Raw genomic sequence first — 19,496 nt, 5'->3', positions numbered from 1 at the left:
CAAATCACAGCACAACAGTATATGGAATTTAAATTCATTCAATAAAAATATGGATTTGAAAGCTTGTCTCAGTCATAGTGACCAAAACAACGATGATTGTTGTAGGGTAGCATGGTGGCGCAGTGGTTAGCGCTGCTGCCTCACGGCGCTGAGGACCCGGGTCTCTGTCCGTGTGGAATTTGCACATTCTCTCCGTGTCTGTGGGTCTTACCCCCACAACCCAAAGATGTGCAGGGTAGGTGAATTGACCATGCTAAATTGCCCCTGAAATGGAAAAAAGTAATTGGATTTTTAAAAATACATTAAAAAACGATTGATTGTTGTAAAAACCTATTTTCCATCCTTACCCTGTGTGGCCTATTCGTACAGTCAAGATTGTTCAGCAAGTCTGCTCAGTTGCAATATTACATTTAATAGTGGATGTTTTCTTTTGGGTTTCCAAGCACTGGCTGATTGAGTACGGTCTGGACTCTGGTTACGAGCAACCGAGGGATGTGTTTAATTCAATCAGCCAATTTCTGGGAAATACAGCCTACGTCTGAAATTCATAAACAATGTTGCTCAATTCTGCAGTAGTCACATCTTTTTGGACTGATGGCAGAGTCCTATAGCCACTGCATAGTAACAGTGTTAAATGGCTTATGTTCAAATTTGTGATACTTTGTCATTCACTGCATAGAAGAGATTTTCTTTTGTGTTGTCGTTTTTCCACTGTTCATCACTTTAAATCGGTGCCCTCTGGGTCTCAACCCTTCTGTTTTTTACTAGCAGCTTACTGTATTTTAAACAGCAGAGAGAGGTGAGAGTTCATTTTAAACAGCGGAGAGAGAGAGGTGAGAGTTAATTTCAACAGTGGAGAGAGAGAGAAAACATAGAACATACAGTGCAGAAGGAGGCCATTTGGCCCATCGAGTCTGCACTGACCCACTTAGGCCGTCACTTCCACCCTATCCCGTAACCCAATAACCCCTCCTAACGTTTTGGTCACTAAGGGCAATTCATCATGGCCAATCCACCTAACCTGCACGTCTTTGGACTGTGGGAGGAAACCGGAGCACCCGGAGAAAACCCACGCAGACACGGGGAGAGCGTGCAGACTCCGCACAGACAGCGAACCAGCAGGGAATTGAACCTGGGATCCTGGCGCTGTGAAGCCACAGTGCTATCCACTTGTGCTACCGTGCTGCCCAGAGGCGAGGGTAATTTTAAACAGCGGAGAGAGCGAAGTGACAGTTCACTTCAAACAGCGAAGAGCGAGAAGTGAGAGTTCATTTCAAGCAGCGGAGAGAGAGAAAGAGAGAGGTGAGAGTTCATTTCAAATAGGGGAGAGAAAGGCGAGTGTTCATTTTAAACAGCGGAGAGAGAGAGGTGAGAGTTAATTTCAAACAGCGGAGAGAGAGAGGTGAGAGTTCATTTCAAGCAGCGGAGAGCGAGAAAGAGAGAGGTGAGAGTTCATTTCAAATAGGGGAGAGAAAGGCGAGTGTTCATTTTAAACAGCGGAGAGAGAGAGGTGAGAGTTAATTTCAAACAGCGGAGAGAGAGAGGTGAGAGTTCATTTCAAGCAGCGGAGAGCGAGAAAGAGAGAGGTGAGAGTTCATTTCAAATAGGGGAGAGAAAGGCGAGTGTTCATTTTAAACAGCGGAGAGAGAGGTGAGAGTTAATTTCAAACAGCGGAGAGAGAGAGGTGAGAGTTCATTTCAAATCGTGGAGAGAGAGGCAAGAGTTCATTTTAAACAGTGGAGAGAGAGAGGCGAGAGTTCATTTTGTACAGCGGAGAGAGAGGTGAGAGTTAATTTCAAACAACAGAGAGGGAGGTGAGGGTTCATTTTAAATAACGGAGAGAGGTGAGAGTTCACTTTAAACAGCGGAGAGAGAGAGGCGAGAGTTCATTTTATACAGCAGTGAGAGAGGTGAGAGTTAATTTCAAAGAACAGAGAGGGAGGTGAGAGTTCATTTTAAAGAACGGAGCGAAAGAGGCGAAAGTTGATTTTAATCAGCGGAGAGAGAGGCGAGAATTCTTTTATACAATGGAGAGAGGCGAGAGTTCATTTTAAATATCATCCCGCCAGTGATCTGGTCTTGTTTTGATCGCCACAAGGGTTCGGAGAAGAATTTTCCCAGAATTCTTTCTCATATTGGCTCTGGGTTTTTAACTCTGTTTTTTCTTCTCTCCCTGGAGATCACATGGTTTGGATTGGGAGATTTGAAGGAGAACACTGAAAAACTAATTCAGTAATTAATTAACTGGATAGAGATGGCTGGGCAGGTGATGTGCTGCAGCTGCATGATGTGGGAGCTGGCAGATCCCATTGCGAGCTGCAGTGACACACATCTGGTTGCTCAAGGAACTTCGGCTCAGAATTGATGAGCTGAAATCTGAGCTTCAGACACTGCGGCACATCCGGGAGGGAGAGAGTGACCTGGACACTTTGTTTTAGGAACCAAAGAGAAAATGCTGGAAAATCTCAGCAGGTATGGCAGCATCTGTAATGAGAGGAAAGAGCTAACGTTTCGAGTCGAGATGACCCTTTGTCAAAGCTGTTTTTTCTGGGCTTTGTTTCAGGAACTTTATTTCAGGAGGCGGTCACAAATCTTAGATTAAGTATCTCAAAGTCGGTCAGTGGTCAGGGATAGCAGGGTGTGATGACTGCAAGCGAGGCAAGTAGAGGGATCCTGAATTCCAGAACGGAGGAGCCTCAGCTCTTGACTTTGTGCAACAGGTGTGAGGTATTGCTTCCTGTGTAGATGAGGAAAAGTGTTGGAGGGTGGATGAGCTAGCTGACCACTGCACCTTGGTACAGGAGGCCATTCAAGCAGGGGAGAAAAAGACAGGTGGTAGTTGTAGGGGATTCTATAATTTGGGGGATTGAGAGCAAGCTTTGTAAGCAGGATCGCAAGACCTACATGGTATGTTGCCTGCCCAGTGGCAGGGTGAGGAACATCTCTGACCGGCTTGAAAGGATACTGGAACATGAGGGGGAGGATCCAGTTGTTGTGGTCCACGTTGGGACAAACAACATAGGCAAGACTAGGAAAGAGAACCTGTTGAAGGATTATCGGGCACTTGGAACTAAATTAAAGAACGAGTCATCAAGGATTATAATCTCTGGATTACTACTCGAGTCACGTGCGAATTGGCATAGGGATGAGAAAATTAGGAAAGTAATCATGTGGCTAAAGGAGTGGTGCAGGAAAGAGGAGTTCCATTTCATGGGGCATTGGCATCAGTTTTCGAACAGGAGGGATCTCTGTTTAATAAGGGAGGGCGGCAGAAGACGGGAAATTATAGGCCAGTTAGCCTGACTTCTGTTATTGGTACCTCCTTTGCAGCTTGTCCTCCTTGGCCTGATGTGCAGCCGGATCTCCATCCTGGGCGGCTGCCTCCTGTTCCTCTTGGGCAGGCTCTGCTGCTGCACACTCCGCTGCTGCACGCTTTGCTGCTTGCAGCTTCCTCCTCCTTGAGCAGCACCAGCTCCTACGGTTGCAGGGCATTCCCCATGGCTGTGGTGACTAGCAGGAAGGCTAAATTGCTGGTTGAATTCCAATATCCATTGTCTGCAGGAGGTGCAAGGCCAATATAGATCATCGAATTTACTGTGCAGAAGGAGGCCATTCGGCCCAACGAGTCTGCAGCGTCCCTTGGAAAGAGCACCCTACTCAAGCCCAAGCCTCCACCCTATCCCCGTAACACAGTAACCCCACTTAACCTTTTTGACACCAAGGACAATTTAGCATAGCCAATCCACCTAACCTGCACATCTTTGGACTGTGGGAGCACCCAGAGGAAACCCACGCAGACATGGGGAGAACATGCAGACTCTGCACAGACAGTGACCGAGACCGGAATTGAACCTGAGAGCTGTGAATCAACTGTGCTAACGACTGTGCTACATTGCTGCCCAATGCTGCCACATGCGTAGCCCCAAGCCCAACAAGTACAACAGGCTACATGGTGACCCCGGTTGGCAGTGCGGGCTCTGCGCCTGCATGCCCTCATCTCTGCACCCTTGGCCCTGTCGGTGCATGGCACCGTGGGGGTCTCTGGCACCTGTACCTGATGCCAGGGGTACCGTCGGCTGGCACTGCCATTGCCAGCTATGCGCTGCGGCAATGGTGGTCTGTGCCTGGACCCTGCCCCAGTTCCGCGGAGGGTCACCCTGGCCACTCGACACGTTTCTCCGTCACCTCCACCCCCGACCCTGGCCCCCAATCTAGACTTAAAAGCGGCTGACTCAAGCAGAGAAAAGCAGTCGCCAGTCATGACTGAGATAAATATGTTTATGTTCTTAATTTATGCTTCCTGATATTGCTGGGATAAATTCTAATACTTGTGATAAAAATTATATTTCCAATTTTTCAAAGTAACTTAATGCACATATTAAATATTGGCGCTTACATAGAACATACAGTGCAGAAGGAGGCCATTCAGCCCATCAAGTCTATACCAACCCACTTAAGCCCTCACTTCCACCCTATCCCCTTAACCCAATAACCCCATCTAACCTTTTTTTAAAAAAAAAAAAATTATTAAAGGTTTTCATAAAATATCAAGAACAAAATGAGAAAGAAAAAAGAACCCAACAGGGTTAAGTACAAAACACAATCTAAAAAAGCAACCCCCCAAACCCCTCCCCCCCCCCCCCCGTACCTAAATAATAAATTAACATTAACACCCCGACTTAAGACAACAGGTGTATACACCCCCTCAGACCCTTCCAGTGTAAATAACATAAACAAAAATAAAGTAAACCCGCCCATCCCCCATGCTGCTGCTGCCATTGACCAATGTCTAGCATTCTGCCAGAAAGTCTAAGAACGGTTGCCACCGCCTAAAGAACCCTTGTACCGACCCTCTCAAGGCGAATTTCACCCTCTCCAATTTAATGAACCCTGCCATATCGCTGATCCAGGATTCCACGCTTGGGGGCCTCATATCTTTCCACTGAAGGAGAATCCTTCGCCGGGCTACCAGGGACGCAAAGGCCAGAATTCCGGTCTCTTTCGTCTCCTGCACTCCCGGCTCCTCTGCCACCCCAAATATTGCGAGCCCCCAGCCCAGTTTGACCCTGGATCCTACCACCCTCGACACCGTCCTCGCTACGCCCTTCCAAAATTGCTCCAGCGCTGGGCATGCCCAGAACATATGGGTGCAATTTGCTGGGCTCCCTGAGCACCTAACACACCTGTCCTCACCCCCAAAGAACCTGCTCATCCTTGTCCCGGTCATGTGTGCCCTGTGCAGCACCTTAAACTGTATGAGGCTGAGCCTCGTGCATGAAGAGGAAGAGTTCACCCTCCCTCGGGCATCTGCCCACGTCCCCTCTTCGATCTCCTCTCCCAACTGCTCCTCCTACTTACCTTTCAACTCCACCACCGAGGCCTCCTCCTCCTCCTGCATCACCTGGTAAGTTTCCGAGATCTTCCCCACTCCCATCCACCCCCCCCCCCCCCCGAGAGCACCCTGTCCTGTACTGTGTGTGGCAGTAGCCGTGGGAATTCCACCACCTGCCGTCTGGCAAACGCCCTTACCTGTAAGTACCTGAAGGTGTTCCCCGGGGGGAGCCCGTACTTCTCCTCCAGCTCACCCAAGCTCGCGAACTTCCCGTCCACAAACAGGTCCCCCAACTTTCGTATGCCTGCCCTGTGCCACCCGGAAAACCCTCCACCTATTCTTCCTGGGGCAAACCGGTGGTTCCCGTGACATGTGAGAAGAATGAAAATTCCCTAGCCCCCGGCCTTGCAAATCTCCAAGGGTCCACCCCTCCCATTTGGTCCATAAATCCCCTCAACACTCTAGCCGCCGCCGGCTTCCTACCTGTCCTAGACCTGGAGCGATCCAGTGCAGGATCCAACACCGTGTTAAAGTCTCTCCCCATTATCAGGCCCCCCACTTCCAAGTCTGGGATCCGACCCAACATACGGCGCATAAAATCCGCATCGTCCCAGTTCGGAGCATACACATTGACCAGTACCACCCTCTCTCCCTGCAACTTACCACTTACCATTATGTACCTACCGCCATTATCTGCCACAATGCTCGACGCCTCGAATAACACCTTCTTTCCCACCAAGATCGCCACCCCTCGATTTTTGGCATCTAGCCCCGAGTGAAACACCTGACCTACCCACCCTTTCCTCAGTCTTACCTGGTCTGCCACCTTCAGGTGTGTCTCCTGGAGCATAACCACATCCGCCTTGAGCCCCTTCAGGTGCGCGAACACGCGGGTCCGCTTAACCGGCCCATTCAGTCCCCTTACATTCCAGATTATCAGCCAGATTAGGGGGCTACCCGCCCCCCTCCCCCACCGACTAGCCATGACCCCTCCTCGGCCAACCACGTGCCCGCACCCCACACCCGGCCCGTTCCCCACAGCGGCATACCCCCGTCTTGACCCACCCCACTCGCTCCAGCTCCTCCTTGATCTTAGCAGCAGCAACTCTATTCCCCCCCACCCACTCCCCCACCCCCCACCATCCCCCCCGGATAGGACCCATCCTAGCTGGTTTACTCCCCCCATTGCACTTCCGCAAGTCAGCTGACTCCTGCTGACCCCGGCCACTCCCACCTCCCCTTCGACTCCTCCCATTGTGTGGCACACCCTCCTCTCCCACTCCCCATTCACAGGCTCTCCCCCTCCGTTCTAAGCGCGGGAAACAATCCTCGTTTCCCCGCCACGGTCCCGCCCCCCCCCCCAGTCTTCGACGCGGGAAAAAATCCCGCGCTCTCCACCTACCAGGCCCCGCCACCAACCAAAACAGTGCCCAACCCGCCCCATCCACCCTCCCCAACCCGAAAGAGAAAAACACAGAGAAAAAGAAACCCAAAACAATGCAAAGGCCCCCCCCTGAACCAAAAATAGGCATAACATATCCACCGCAGTCCGCAATCTCCCATCCCGACCCTCAGTCTGTGTCCAGCTTCTCGGCCTGAACAAAGGCCCACGCCTCCTCCGGAGACTCAAAATAATGGTGCCGGTCCTTGTAGGTAACCCACAATCGTGCCGGCTACAACATGCCAAACTTCAACCCCTTCCTGTGCAGCACCGCCTTTGCTCGATTGTACCCGGTTCTCCTCTTCGCCACCTCCGCACTCCAGTCCTGATGTATCCGAACCTCCGCGTTCTCCCACCTGCTGCTCCTCTCCTTCTTGGCCCACCTGAGCACACACTCCCGATCGACGAACCGATGGAACCGCACCAGCACCGCCCGCGGAGGCTCGTTAGCCTTGGGCCTCCTCGCCAACACTCTATGGGCCCCTTCCAGCTCCAGGGGCCCCTGGAAGGACCCCACTCCCATCAGCGAGTTTAACATGGTGACCACATAGGCCCCCACGTCCGGCCCCTCCAGCCCCTCCGGGAGGCCCAGAATCCGCAGATTCTTCCGCCTCGACCGATTCTCCATCTCCTCGAACCGCTCCTGCCATTTCTTGTGGAGTGCCTCGTGCGCCTCCACCTTTACCACCAGAGATAAGATCTTGTCCTCATTGTCAGAGATCTTTTGTTGAGCCTCTCGGATCGCCACCCCCTGGGCCGTCTGTGTCTCCAGCAGCTTATCAACAGAAGCCTTCATCGGCTCTAGCAGGTCCTTTTTAATCTCTCTGAGGCAGCGCTGGATACCCTCCTGTTGCTCCTCCGCCCACTGCCTCCACACTGCCTGGTCTCCGCACGCCGCCATTTTGTCCTTCCCTCCCTTCTGGTCCACCACCACCTTTTTCTGTCATCCCCCTCCTAGTTAAAGCCATATACTGACGGGGAACTATTATTAACTCCTTCCCACACCGGGAAACGTCGAAAAAGTGCCCTTGGGGGCCCTGAAAAGATCCCAAAAGTCTCAAGAGGGAATCCTTTTGGCAGTGTTCTCTTCACCAATCTGCCCTAAAATGTCCGTGGAAACTCCTGAAAAAGGTCTAAGTGTCCGTTCCAGACGGGAGCTGCCGAATGCGTGACCTACTCCTCCATGGCCGCTACCGGAAGCCTCGTCCCCGCTTCTTCAGTGGCCCTGGTGAGATCTTTTCACAGTTGTTCCCTCTGCTGTTAGAATTCACTTTTGATAAAGGTCCTCAGGTCAGTTTGCAGCTTTAAGCTAGCCCTTCCCCCGCTTGCATGCTGGAAGGGGCCCTGTTTATCCTGTTGCAGCCAAATCTTCTACTGCTTCTGCCGGACCCGGCAGCCAAAAGACACAACACTCCTGGGGGACACCGTCAGGGGAGTGTTGCAGTCCTCTTGCCACACCGGGAAATGTCAAACAAATGCCGTGGGGGCCCTGCAAAAGAGCCCAAAAGTCCATTCCAAGCGGGAGCTACCGAATATGCGACCTAGCTCTGCATAGCCGCACCCGGAAGTCCCTCCTAACCCTTTTTGGTCACTAAGGGCAATTTATCATAGCCAATCCACCTAACCTCCACGTCTTTGGACTGTGGGAGGAAACCGGAGCACCCGGAGGAAACCCATGCAAACACGGGGAGAATGTGCAGACTCAACACAGACAGTGAGCCAGCGGGGAATCGAACCTGGGACCCTGGCTCTGTGAAGCCACCGTGCTATCCACTTGTGCTACCGTGCCGCCCAACATACAATAAGTAAGGTAAAGAAAAGATGAAGCAGGTATCAATGATAATAGTTTTTATATTTGAGAATCGTTCTTGATAATTTCATGTACATGACCTCATTGTCTTTCCTTTAGATTGAATCGGTTCTGAGACAAGGAGTCGCTTCCTTGAATTGGTCAGCAACAACACTTGACCAATACTTCTCTGATGTAGGTGCAGCCACAGATGAATTGACTGCATTGCTCAAGACAGTAAGACAATTTATCAAAAACGTTACTTTTGCCTATTAAACTATAGGATAAAAGCAGTGCAAACAGAACATCACATTTGAATTTGGAAATTAAATACAACAGGCTTTCAGCATATTTCCAAGTCCGATGAAAGGCCGCCTGTAATTGCAATATATTTTTGCAGAGGGAGGGTATAAGAAGATAGGTGAGCAAAATATTTTGAAGATATTTAGGCTAAATATAGTGAAGAGAGGAAATGGCCATTATATAGACCAGCATTTTGTATTTCCATTCGCATCGGGTACAAGTCCCGAAAGATGTGCTTGTTAGGTGAATTGCACATTCTGAATTCTCCTTCAGTGTACCTGTGGTGACTAGGGGATTTTCACAGTAACTTTATTGTAGTGTTAATGGAAGCCTATTTGTGACACTAATAAATATTATTATTAAATGGAAATGGCACTGGAAAAACTCACGAGAGGTCCAAATTGTGTTGTCCGTCGGCAGGAACTCCCTTCACGATTGCCCCACTCCCAGTGACGTAATGGGGTTCCCACCCTGCAACTTCAGGAACCTCAATTCAATATATTTGTATTTTATTATTGGGCCTCCACACCCTCCACACATCAATAATCAAAAGTCTGCCTACGCCAGTATAATATAACAGCACCATTATAAATACAGGAACTTGGCGAACTCCCCTCAGAGGGGAGTTTCGGTTGAGCAATGGTTCCTTTCAATGTGAACATTGCAGCATCTTACTGCAAGAACTCAGTGGCCAAAGTAAATGAGTATGCCACCACCATGACAGACTTCATCAGCAAGTGTGTAGAAGATTGCATGCCAAAGAATGTAGTACATACGTTCCCCAACCGAAAACCACAGCCCAAGGGTTTCCAGGTTCAATTCCGGCCTCGGGTGTGTGTCAGTGTGGAGTTTGCACTTTCTCCCTGTGTCTGCATGGGTTTCTTCCGGGTGCTCCGATTTCCTTCCACAGCCCAAAGATGTGCAGGTTAGGTGGATTGGCCATGCTAAATTGTCCCTTAATATTAATAATAATAATAATAATAATCTTTATTGTCACAAGTAGGCTGACATTAACACTGCAATGAAGTTACTGTGAAAAGCCCCGAGTCGCCACATTCCGGTGCCTATTCGAAACACTGAGGGTGAATTCAGAATGTCCAAATTACCTAACAGCACGCCTTTCGGCACTTGTGGGAGGAATCCAGAGCACCCGGAGGAAACCCACACAGACACGGGGAAAATATGCAGACTCCATACAGACGGTGACCCAAGCCGTGAATCGAACCTGGGACCCTGGCGCTGTGAAGCCACAGTGCTACCATGCTGCCCTACCGTGCTGCTAGAAGGGCAGATATTTAGCCATATTTCTGACTGCAATAACAATAGGGCAATAATAGTTGAGGACGTCAACTACCCTAATACTAAAAAACAATTTTTAGGGGTTTCTGAGCTCAATCCATATAGCCTCATCTGATGATTAATTTAGTACATCATCCATCCTCACAGCTGTAACTGATCCTTTAACCAGAAATGCAGCACTCTTAACTTTCTTCGCCCTCTGTCCATGAATCCCTAAACCCAGGTATGTTGCCTTGCCATTTTTGCCCCTGTTTAAGCCAAATTTCCGTTATAGCAATGATATAATTCTGTCATCTGTGCCCTAGCTCACATTTTCTTCAGAATTTACACCCCACCAACAAACAGTAAATGGTAACGAATACAATGTCAATCACCTTATCAACAGCAACAATCCCATCCTCCCACCACTCCCCAAACAATGACCCACCTGACAATATAAGCATCAAATAAAACAAACCCTCCCAAGGTGGAAAAAAAGAAAAAGGAATCAGGAATGGTCTGTGATCCCCATTGACATATACAGTCCACCCACCAACCCCCCCCCTAATATTCAATGCCATCCAATCCCCAAAAGAGTACCGTGAATGACACCCATGAATTGTAGACCCCCCTCCAGACCCCCCCTTCCAGATTCCTCCCCTCCACTTCCTCTTGTACCCCCCCCCCCCCAAACCTCAGTTCCTTCCCCCAGCTTTTCACCCCGGCTAGAACCACCGAAACCTGTTCTACCAGGCTCTGATGGCTGCAGCCCCTCCCCCCACCTCACTCCCGTTCATTGACCGGCTTAAACCGGCCAGCGTGTAGGCCCCCGCCTGGGTCTCCTTCCCCCTTGCCTGGTCCCAAGAAAACCAAGAAATCCCCTTTAGCACACAACCCCCCATACACACCCAAGCCCCAAAGAATAATTATTGCAGATGAAAGCCTCATCTCTGATGGCTGCAGCCCCTCCCCCCACCTCACTCCCGTTCATTGGCCGGCTTAAACCGGCCAGCGTGGAGGCCCCCGCCTGGGTCTCCTTCCCCCTTGCCTGGTCCCAAGAAAACCAAGAAATCCCCTTTAGCACACAACCCCCCATACACACCCAAGCCCCAAAGAATAATTATTGCAGATGAAAGCCTCATCTCTTCCCCTGTCCAAATATATACAGCGTCAACTCATTTAGTACTTACACCAACACGCAGTGAAAAAATAAAGTTACATGAGGCTACATCGGTACACGACCATTTCTCAATTCTGACAGTCCTTCTGCCTTTGCAAACTCCTCCGTTGCTTCCGCTGTTGATGCACTATCAATTATCACAAAGACGAGAGTAGTGGAATAATTGAGGCTTTATTGAGCAGAGATGTTGTGCCTCCTGTAGCTGCTACCAGAATGGCTGCAGCACCGGCGAGCGCACACATTTATACACCGCCTACTGGGCGGAACCAGTAGGCAAGGGTTTACCCATGTACCTCTACTGTACGTGTCTTACCGTAATACATATAATACTGCTAGTGGTGACTACCACATTCACCCCCTGTTAAAAAAGAGTCCGGCGGGGGTGGTGGAGAAAGAAAATGACAAGTTCAGTCTGTCGGGGGCCTTGACCCTCCTCTACGATCACCTCAGTCCTGGTGGTGATGTGGGTGCCGACTTGGTCACCTGTGACTCCGGGAGTGTGTTGTCCTCGTCTTCGTCACCCCTGAGTGGAACCAGTGGGAGGGTGGATTCTCCTGGGGTGGGGGATGCGTTGAGGCTCGCTGGGGGGAGGGGGAGTGGCACAGGGGTGAATGAGGCAACCGGGAGCGGGGGGGGGGGTGTCAGGTCAGGGGCCGTGGGTGGGGATCCAGCGGGTGCCAGGTCCCGGAGGGAGACAGTGACCTGGCGCCCGTCGGGGTGTACCACGTAGGCGTACTGCGGGTTCGCGTGTAGAAGGTGGACTCTTTCGACCAAAGGGTCCGCACATGCTTGCAAAGGAGGACGGGTCCGGGAACTGCCAGCCATGTTGGGAGCGAGACCCCGGAGGTGGACTTCCTGGCGAAGGCAAAGAGACATTTGTGAGGGGTCTCGTTAGTCGCGGTGCAGAGGAGCGATCGAATGGAGTGAAGCGCTTTGGGGAGGACCTCCTGCCAGTGGGATACCGGGAGATTTTTAGACCGCAGGGCCAGCAGGACGGCCTTCCAGACCGTCCCGTTCTCTGTTTCCCCGGGGGTTGTAGCTGGTCGTCCTGCTTGAGGCAATGCCCTTGCTGAGCAGGAACTGACGCAGCTCATCACTCATAAAAGAGGATCCCTGTGGACGTAGGTGGGGAAATCGAACAGTGTGAAGATGCAGTGGAGGGCTTTAATGACCGTGGCAGAAGTCATATCGGGGCGTGGGATGGCAAAAGGGAACCGGGTGTACTCATCGACCACGTTCAGAAAGTACGTGTTGCGGTCGGTGGAGGGGAAGGGCCCTTTGAAGTCGATGCTGAGGCGCTCAAAGGTGCCCTCAATCTGGCCAGTAGAAGTGCGTCTTGCACTCTGCACAGACCTGGCAGTCTCTGGTGACAGTCCTGACCTCCTCGATGGAGTAGGGCAGGTTGCGGGCCTTGACGAAGTGGAAGAACCGGGTAACCCCCTGGGTGGCAGAGGTCATAGTGGAGAGCCCGGAGTCGGTCCACTTGTGCGCTGGCACATGTACCGCGGGATAGGGCATCAGGGAGCTCGTTGAGCTTCCCCGGGCGATAAAAAATCTCGTAATTATAGGTGGAGATCTCGATCCTCCACCTCAAGATCGTGTCGTTTTTGACCTTGCCCCGCTGTGTGTTATTGAACATGAAGGCAACCGACCGTTGGTCAGTGAGGAGAGTGAATCTCCTGCTGGCCAGGTAATGCCTCCAATGCCGCACAGCTTCTACAATGGCTTAGGCCTCCTTTTCGACAGAGGAGTGCCGAATTTCAGAGGCATGGAGGGTGCGGGAAAAGAAGGCCACGGGCCTGCCCGCCTGGTTGAGGGTGGCGGCCAGAGCTACATCGCTCTTGACCTGAAAGGGGAGGTACTCGTCGACCGCATGCATCGTGGCCTTGCCGATGTCTGCCTTGATGCGTTGAAGGCCTGGCAGGCCTCAGCCACCAGGGGAAAAACCATGGACTGAATGAGTGGGCGGGCCTTGGCCGCATAATTAGGGACCCACTAGGCATATTAGGAGAAAAACCCCAGGCATCGTTTCAGGGCCTTGGGGCAATGGGGGAGTGGGAGTTTCATGAGGGGGCGCATGCGGTCGGAGTCGGGCCCTAGGACTCCATTTTCCACGACATAGCCAAGGATGGCTAAGCGGTTGGTGTGGAACCTCTTTATTTTAAGTGAGGTTAAGGAGTTTGGAGGTCTGGAGGAATTGTTGGAGGTTAGCCTCGTGGTCCTGCTGATCGTGGCCGTAGATGGTGACGTTATCTAGATACGGGAAGGTGGCCCGCAGTCCGTACCGATCAACCATTCGGTCCATCTCACGTTGGAAGACCGAGCCCCATTAGTGACGCCGAAGGGAACCCTAAGGAAGTGAGAGAGGCTGCCATCTGCTTCAAACGCAGTGTATTGGCGGTCCTCCGGGCGGATGGGGAGCTGATGGTAGGCGGATTTCAGGTCCACTGTGGATAAAACCCGATACTGCGCAATCTGATTGACCATGTCAGATATGCTTGGGTGGGGGAACGCGTCGAGCTGCATGTACCGATTGATGGTCTGACTGTAGTCAATGACCATCCTGTGCTTCTCCCCAGTCTTTACTTCTACCACTTGAGCTCTCCAGGGGCTGTTGCTGGCCTCAATGACACCTTCCCGCTTAAACCGTTGGACCTCTGACCTGATGAAGGTCCTGTCCTGGGCACTGTACCGTCTGCTCCTGGTGGCGACGGGTTTGCAATCCGGGGTGAGGTTCGCAAACAAGGAAGGTGGATCGACCTTAAGGTTCGTGAGGCCGCATAAAGTGAGGGGGGGTAGGGGTCTGCCAAATTTTAAGGTTAAGCTTTGGAGGTGGCACTGGAAGTCCAGGCCGAGTAACAGGGTAGCGCAGAGGTGGGGGAGGACGTAGAGCCGGAAGTTGCTAAACTCTACGCCTTGGACGGTGAGGGTCGCGATGCAGTACCCCTGGATTTCCACAGAATGGGATCCGGAGGCCAGGGAGATCTTCTGGGTGACGGGGTGTACCGCGAGGGAGCAGCGCCTTACCATCGTAGGGTGGATGAAACTCTCTGTGCTCCCAGAGTCAAAAAGGCAGGACGTCTCGTGCCCATTGATCTTCCCCGTCGTCGTTGCGGTCGGGAGGTTGCGGTGCCGGGACTAGTCCAGGGTGATCGAGGCAAGCTGCGGCAGATGCTAGGGGATCCCGGGCTGGTCGGCGGTGGCTGAGGTCGCGGCAGGCAAGGAGCGGCCAGACGAGTAGGGGTCCTGAGGCACCGTCCAAAATGGCGCCGAAGAGAGCGGTGCCCACAGGGCGCACATGGCGGGAGGCATCAAAGATGGCGGCGCCCACGGGCCGCACGTGGCTTGTGGCATCAAAGATGGCGGCTCCCACGGGCCACACGTGGCTTGCGAGGAGGAAACTGGTGGCGCCTCTGAGACTCACGTGGGGGGTGCTGGAACGCTGGGCCTGGAAACAGCAGCAACTGACCGGGCCTGGCAAACAGAAACAAAGTGTCCCTTCTTTCCACATCCGTTGCAGATCGCGCTCCGCGCTGGGCAGCGCTGCCTGAGGTGTTTGTTTTGCCCGCAAAAATAGCACTTGGGGGCCCCCCAGGGTTGGCTGGCTGCCGTGCGGCGCAGGCTTGCGGTGAACTGGTGTCGGCAGCTGGTGGGGCCCACGATGCCCATGAGGGTGCCGCGCGGTCGGTGGCGTACGACTGGACGTTACGGGAGGTTACGTTCCGTGTCTTACCGTAATACATATAATACTGCTAGTGGTGACTACCACAACCGTCCCAAAATAAAAGTCCTTGGATTTGTAGGTCACCCTCAACTTAGCTGGATATACTATGCCGCACTGCACCTTGCTGATGTACAGTGCCTTCTTCAACCAGCTGAAGGCAGCCCGCCTCCTCACCAGCTCCACCGTAAAGTCCTGGTATATGCGTATACCAGCTGCAGCCCACTGCACCACCCACTTCTGCTTTGCCCAGCACAGGGCTTTCGCCTTCACGCTATACCTATGGAAACAAATAGTCACTACTCTTGGCCGCTCACTTGCCTTTGGTCGAGGCCTCCACGACCGATGAGCCCGATATCGGGAGGGATCGTCCCCCTCCCCCAACAGCTTTGCCAACATCGTGGCAAAATACTCCGTCAGCCTCAGGTCTTCCACCCCTTCGGGCAGAACCACAATCCTCAGATTCTGTCACCTGGATCTGTTTTCCAGGTCTTCCATTTTGGCTCGCAGAACCTTGTTGGTCTCTATCACCCTCCACAACTCCTTCCCCATCGAGGTGAGTTGATCACTGTGCTGCGGTAATGCCTCTTCCACTTCCTTCACCCTGCTCCTGCACCTCCGTCGCTGCGCTTGATACCGCCACTCTCACCGGGGCAATCGCTTCCTCCAATACTCCTTTTAGTACTGCCTCCATTTCTTTCTTCCTCGCTTCATCCCACAGGGCTAAATCGCTGGCTTTGAAAGCAGACCAAGGCAGGCCAGCAGCACGGTTCGATTCCCGTAACAGCCTCCCCGAACTGGCGCAGGAACTGTAAGGAAAGCGGAGGCTGGAGCACCAGGGGAGACCGCATCGCTGACTGCAGAAGAAATGACCAAGGTGATGGCTGTGGAACTTGAAAAACAGTTCACAAGACGAAATGAAATGAAATGAAAATCGCTTATTGTCACAAGTAGGCTTCAAATGAAGTTACTGTGAAAAGCCCCTAGTCGCCACATTCCGACGCTTGTTCGGGGAAGAACAGCATACAAATTATTTAGTGTTGTATTCTTTGGGGGGTGTATTTGAATTAATGGTTGCTAAGATATTCACTGTTTGTTTTAAAAAGGTTAACTTGAGTTCATAGAATAAACATTGTTTTGTTTTAAAAACCACTGGTCCATTTTCTGCTGTACCATACCTGTAGAGTAAGCCATGTGCTCCCCATATCACAATCTATTAAAAGTTGTGAGTCAGGTGAACTCCATGATACACTTTGGGATTCTCTAAACCCTGGCCCATAACACCAGTCATGGACCGCCATTACTGTGGCCTGCAAGGCAGCCATCTTGTTGCGCACCCACTGACCACCCACCTTGACCCCTGGTTCTGTAGAGTGACCGGCCATAAGGTTTCCCCCACCCTCCACCACACCCGACCAATCCACCCGCTGGGACGGGGGCGGCAGAGCGTACCCCAGGCAAAGGCAGCGCCAGCTGACCATACCCCTGGCATCGCACAGGCTCCAGGGTCAGAGGCCCCCAGGCAGTGACAGGGCCAGCAGTGCAGGGATGGGAGGGAGCATGCGGGCATATGGGGCTGGTTTAGCACAGTGGGCTAAACAGCTGTCTTGTAATGCAAAACAAGGCAGCAGTGTGGGTTCAATTCCCGTACTGGCCTCCCCGAAAAGCCCCTAGTCGCCACATTCCGCCGCCTGTTCGGGGAGGCTGGTACAGAAATTGAATCCGCGCTGAGGGGGAAGCTGCAACAGAGGAACGGGCTGCAGAGGACCAGGCTGCAGAGGAACAAGCTGCAGAAGTGCAGGTGGCGGTGCACAGGCTGCAGTGCCGGCTTCCCAACAGGCCGAAGAGGAGGAGGTGCCATGGAGGCACCGCTTGAGGCCCCACGTGTACCGGTGCCGCTTGTCATTCGAAGACCTGCGGGACCGGGCATGCAGGCGGAGACTGTGGATGAGCAGATATTTCAGCGGTGCTAACAGGTGTTTGTTGTGGAGAATATATACAGTCTGTGCCCTAGACCCCGTGCCAACTTAACTGGTGCCTAATATTTGTGGCCTTACGGGCCCTAACACTACGCCTAGGTGGTTCCCCCGACGATACAGCAGGAGTGGGGAACGTCTCCTGGGGCAACCCGGCCTAGAAGTTGCTCGAGCAACCCGGTGGCGTGGTGCCGCCCTGTTCTGCCCGCTGTCCACCAGATGTACTAGGGACAGGAGTGGGGGGAGTCCAATGTGCTGCGCTGTTACGGCACTTCCCCTGTGGGGGTCACGGCATGGGCCCCAGCACCTCCTCCTACGTCGGGGTGCCTGATGGCCCCCGGACTACTCCATGAGACGGGGGTGCGAGCCGAGCCATCCCCTGAGGCCTCCCTGCCACCTGGCACTGCCAGTCCTGGAGGCCCGCTCTGGTCTCGACCAGGGTCTGCATGTTCGTGGCGATGAAGCATTGGGAGTGGACCATCTCTGTCTGGGACTGTGCTGCATCACACTACGACTGCACCACCACCCTGAGGGTCTGTGCCACATCAGACAGTGACTGGGCCACCTCCCTGTGGGTCTGGGCCACCTCCCTCTGTGTCTTGGTCACTTCCCCCTGGGACTAGGACACCTCCCTCTGGGACTTGGACACCTACCTCTGGAATTGGGCAACCTGCTTCTGGGGCTGGGCCACCTGGGCCAGTGTGTGCGCAACGTCGGCCAGCGCCTGGGCAATGCCACCGACGTTCTCAGCCATGGCCTGCTGTGACTGTGAAATGCTGAGAAGATCCGCTGCAATCTCCAGGTGGCTCTGGCACATGGCTGCCTGAGAGAGGGCAGCCCTATCCTGGACCTCAACCACCGCCTGCACAGAATGCCCCAGGCCTTGCGCACTCTGACCCAAATCTGACACTGTCACCCCGATTGCCTCAACCGGGGACGCAGCCCATGCTGTGTCGGCCTGGGTAGCTCGCATGACCAGCACCACCCCCTGCCCATGCACGTAGATGAACTCCTGCGCCTGCAGGTGCTGGATGCCCTCCGTCATCCCCTCCAGCACTTGCACTGTGGCTGGGGCTGGATGTTCCGGAGCCTGGGACCCGTCTTGCTGGCAGCTGGTTCCAGGGGCTGGCCTGCCCTCTGACTGTCCGGCCCCTCGGCTGCTCCTACCTCCACCTCCTTTACTGGATGCAATATGTGGTGCGCACCAGTTAGTGTCCCAGGAACCTCTTCACTAATGTGCCCAATCGAGTCTCAGAGATGATGGAGGGTGTTGGAAACAGCTGTGAGGGAAAGTCTGTGTCCATCTCCGACGCGGGCTCTGGAGTGTACTGAGTCTCGGGCAGAGTGCTGGTGTTTGGGCTGCTCACCCCGTCAGTGCTTGGCTGCCTAGGGGGCACCGGCTCTGGCACTGGCTGGGGGCTCCGGATGGACTGGCCCCATTCCCGGCAGGACCTGTAAGGCACAAGACGGCTTGTCGGGAAGGGGGGTAAGATGGGTGTGGTGTGAGGAAGGGCGTGTTGGGGGTGTCATAGGGACCCGCAACTAAGCAGGGTATCACTTGCTCGCCTGCCGCCGACCTCCAGCTCAATGATCTCCCTTTCCTCCAGGCCGCCGACCACGTCCAGTGCCCTCTGTTCGGGCACTGTGAGGGGCCGCAGGTCTGGTGGCCCCCCTTCGGTCTTTTACCGCTACCTGCGTGGCCTTCCCCTGGGGTGGGGGCAACAAGGACACAGTTAGACGGTCCGACGCATGCAGCCCATGGGTTGGGTAGATGATTGCATCAGTGGCCAGGGCACCCGGCCATTGCGGCTGGCATTGCGGGTGTGTTGGGGGAGGGGGCAGGGGGGTTAGTGCCAGGGGCACAGTGCTGCCTACTCACCCTGGCCGCACTGAGGAAGTTGTGCAGTTTCTTCCGGCACTGCATGGCAGTCCGGACGACATTACCCACAGCGCTGATCGTGTCTGCCACCTGCGCCCAGGCATGACGAATGGTGGCGCCTGGTGGCCTTCCTCCCGGGCCGGGGTACAGGGTCATCCGCCTCTCCTCCACGGCGACCTGGAGGGTGTCCAGCTCAGCGTCCCTGAACCGTGGCACTGCTCTCCTTCCAGCCATCTTGTTGACTGGGACGATGTGTGTGGGGGTGGGACCGTTTAAATGCGGCTGAGGTGTGTGAGTCTCATGTGCGCCAATCACGGACCTGGCGAATCCAGCGCCGTTTCGCATGGAACCGGTTGCGTTCCACTTGCCGATGGTGCTAGCCCATTTTAAGTTGCTGAATCGGTGCAGCTGTTGCGCCGTTTTTCCTGTCGTAAAACACCACTGTTCCCACGCCAGAGGCAGCACTTAGTCTCAGAAACGGAGAATCCAGCTCCCTGTCTCTCAGAATACCTCCTAGCAACTTACCCACCACAGACGTTCGGCTCACCGGTTTATAGTTCCCAGGCTTTCCCCTGCGGCCCTTCTTAAACAAAGGCA

The 19,496-nt window shown here is 53.4% G+C and overlaps 1 protein-coding gene across 1 annotated transcript in view; it reads left to right on the top strand.

Annotated features, from left to right (window-relative positions):
- The window catches only part of LOC140411190 (dynein axonemal heavy chain 8-like), a 2,783,184-nt gene that overhangs the window by 604,594 nt on the left and 2,159,094 nt on the right, over positions 1 to 19,496 (top strand). Inside the window, exon 20 of the mRNA XM_072500280.1 lies at positions 8,683 to 8,799. Within this exon, the coding sequence (XP_072356381.1) occupies positions 8,683 to 8,799 (117 nt within the window). The remainder of the gene's footprint in view (positions 1 to 8,682; positions 8,800 to 19,496) is intronic.

This window comes from Scyliorhinus torazame, chromosome 4, assembly GCF_047496885.1.
Source record: "Scyliorhinus torazame isolate Kashiwa2021f chromosome 4, sScyTor2.1, whole genome shotgun sequence".
Classification (NCBI taxonomy): Eukaryota; Metazoa; Chordata; class Chondrichthyes; order Carcharhiniformes; family Scyliorhinidae; genus Scyliorhinus; species Scyliorhinus torazame.
The sequence above is the reverse complement of the archived record's forward strand: the minus strand, read 5'-3'. Positions and strand labels throughout refer to the sequence as shown.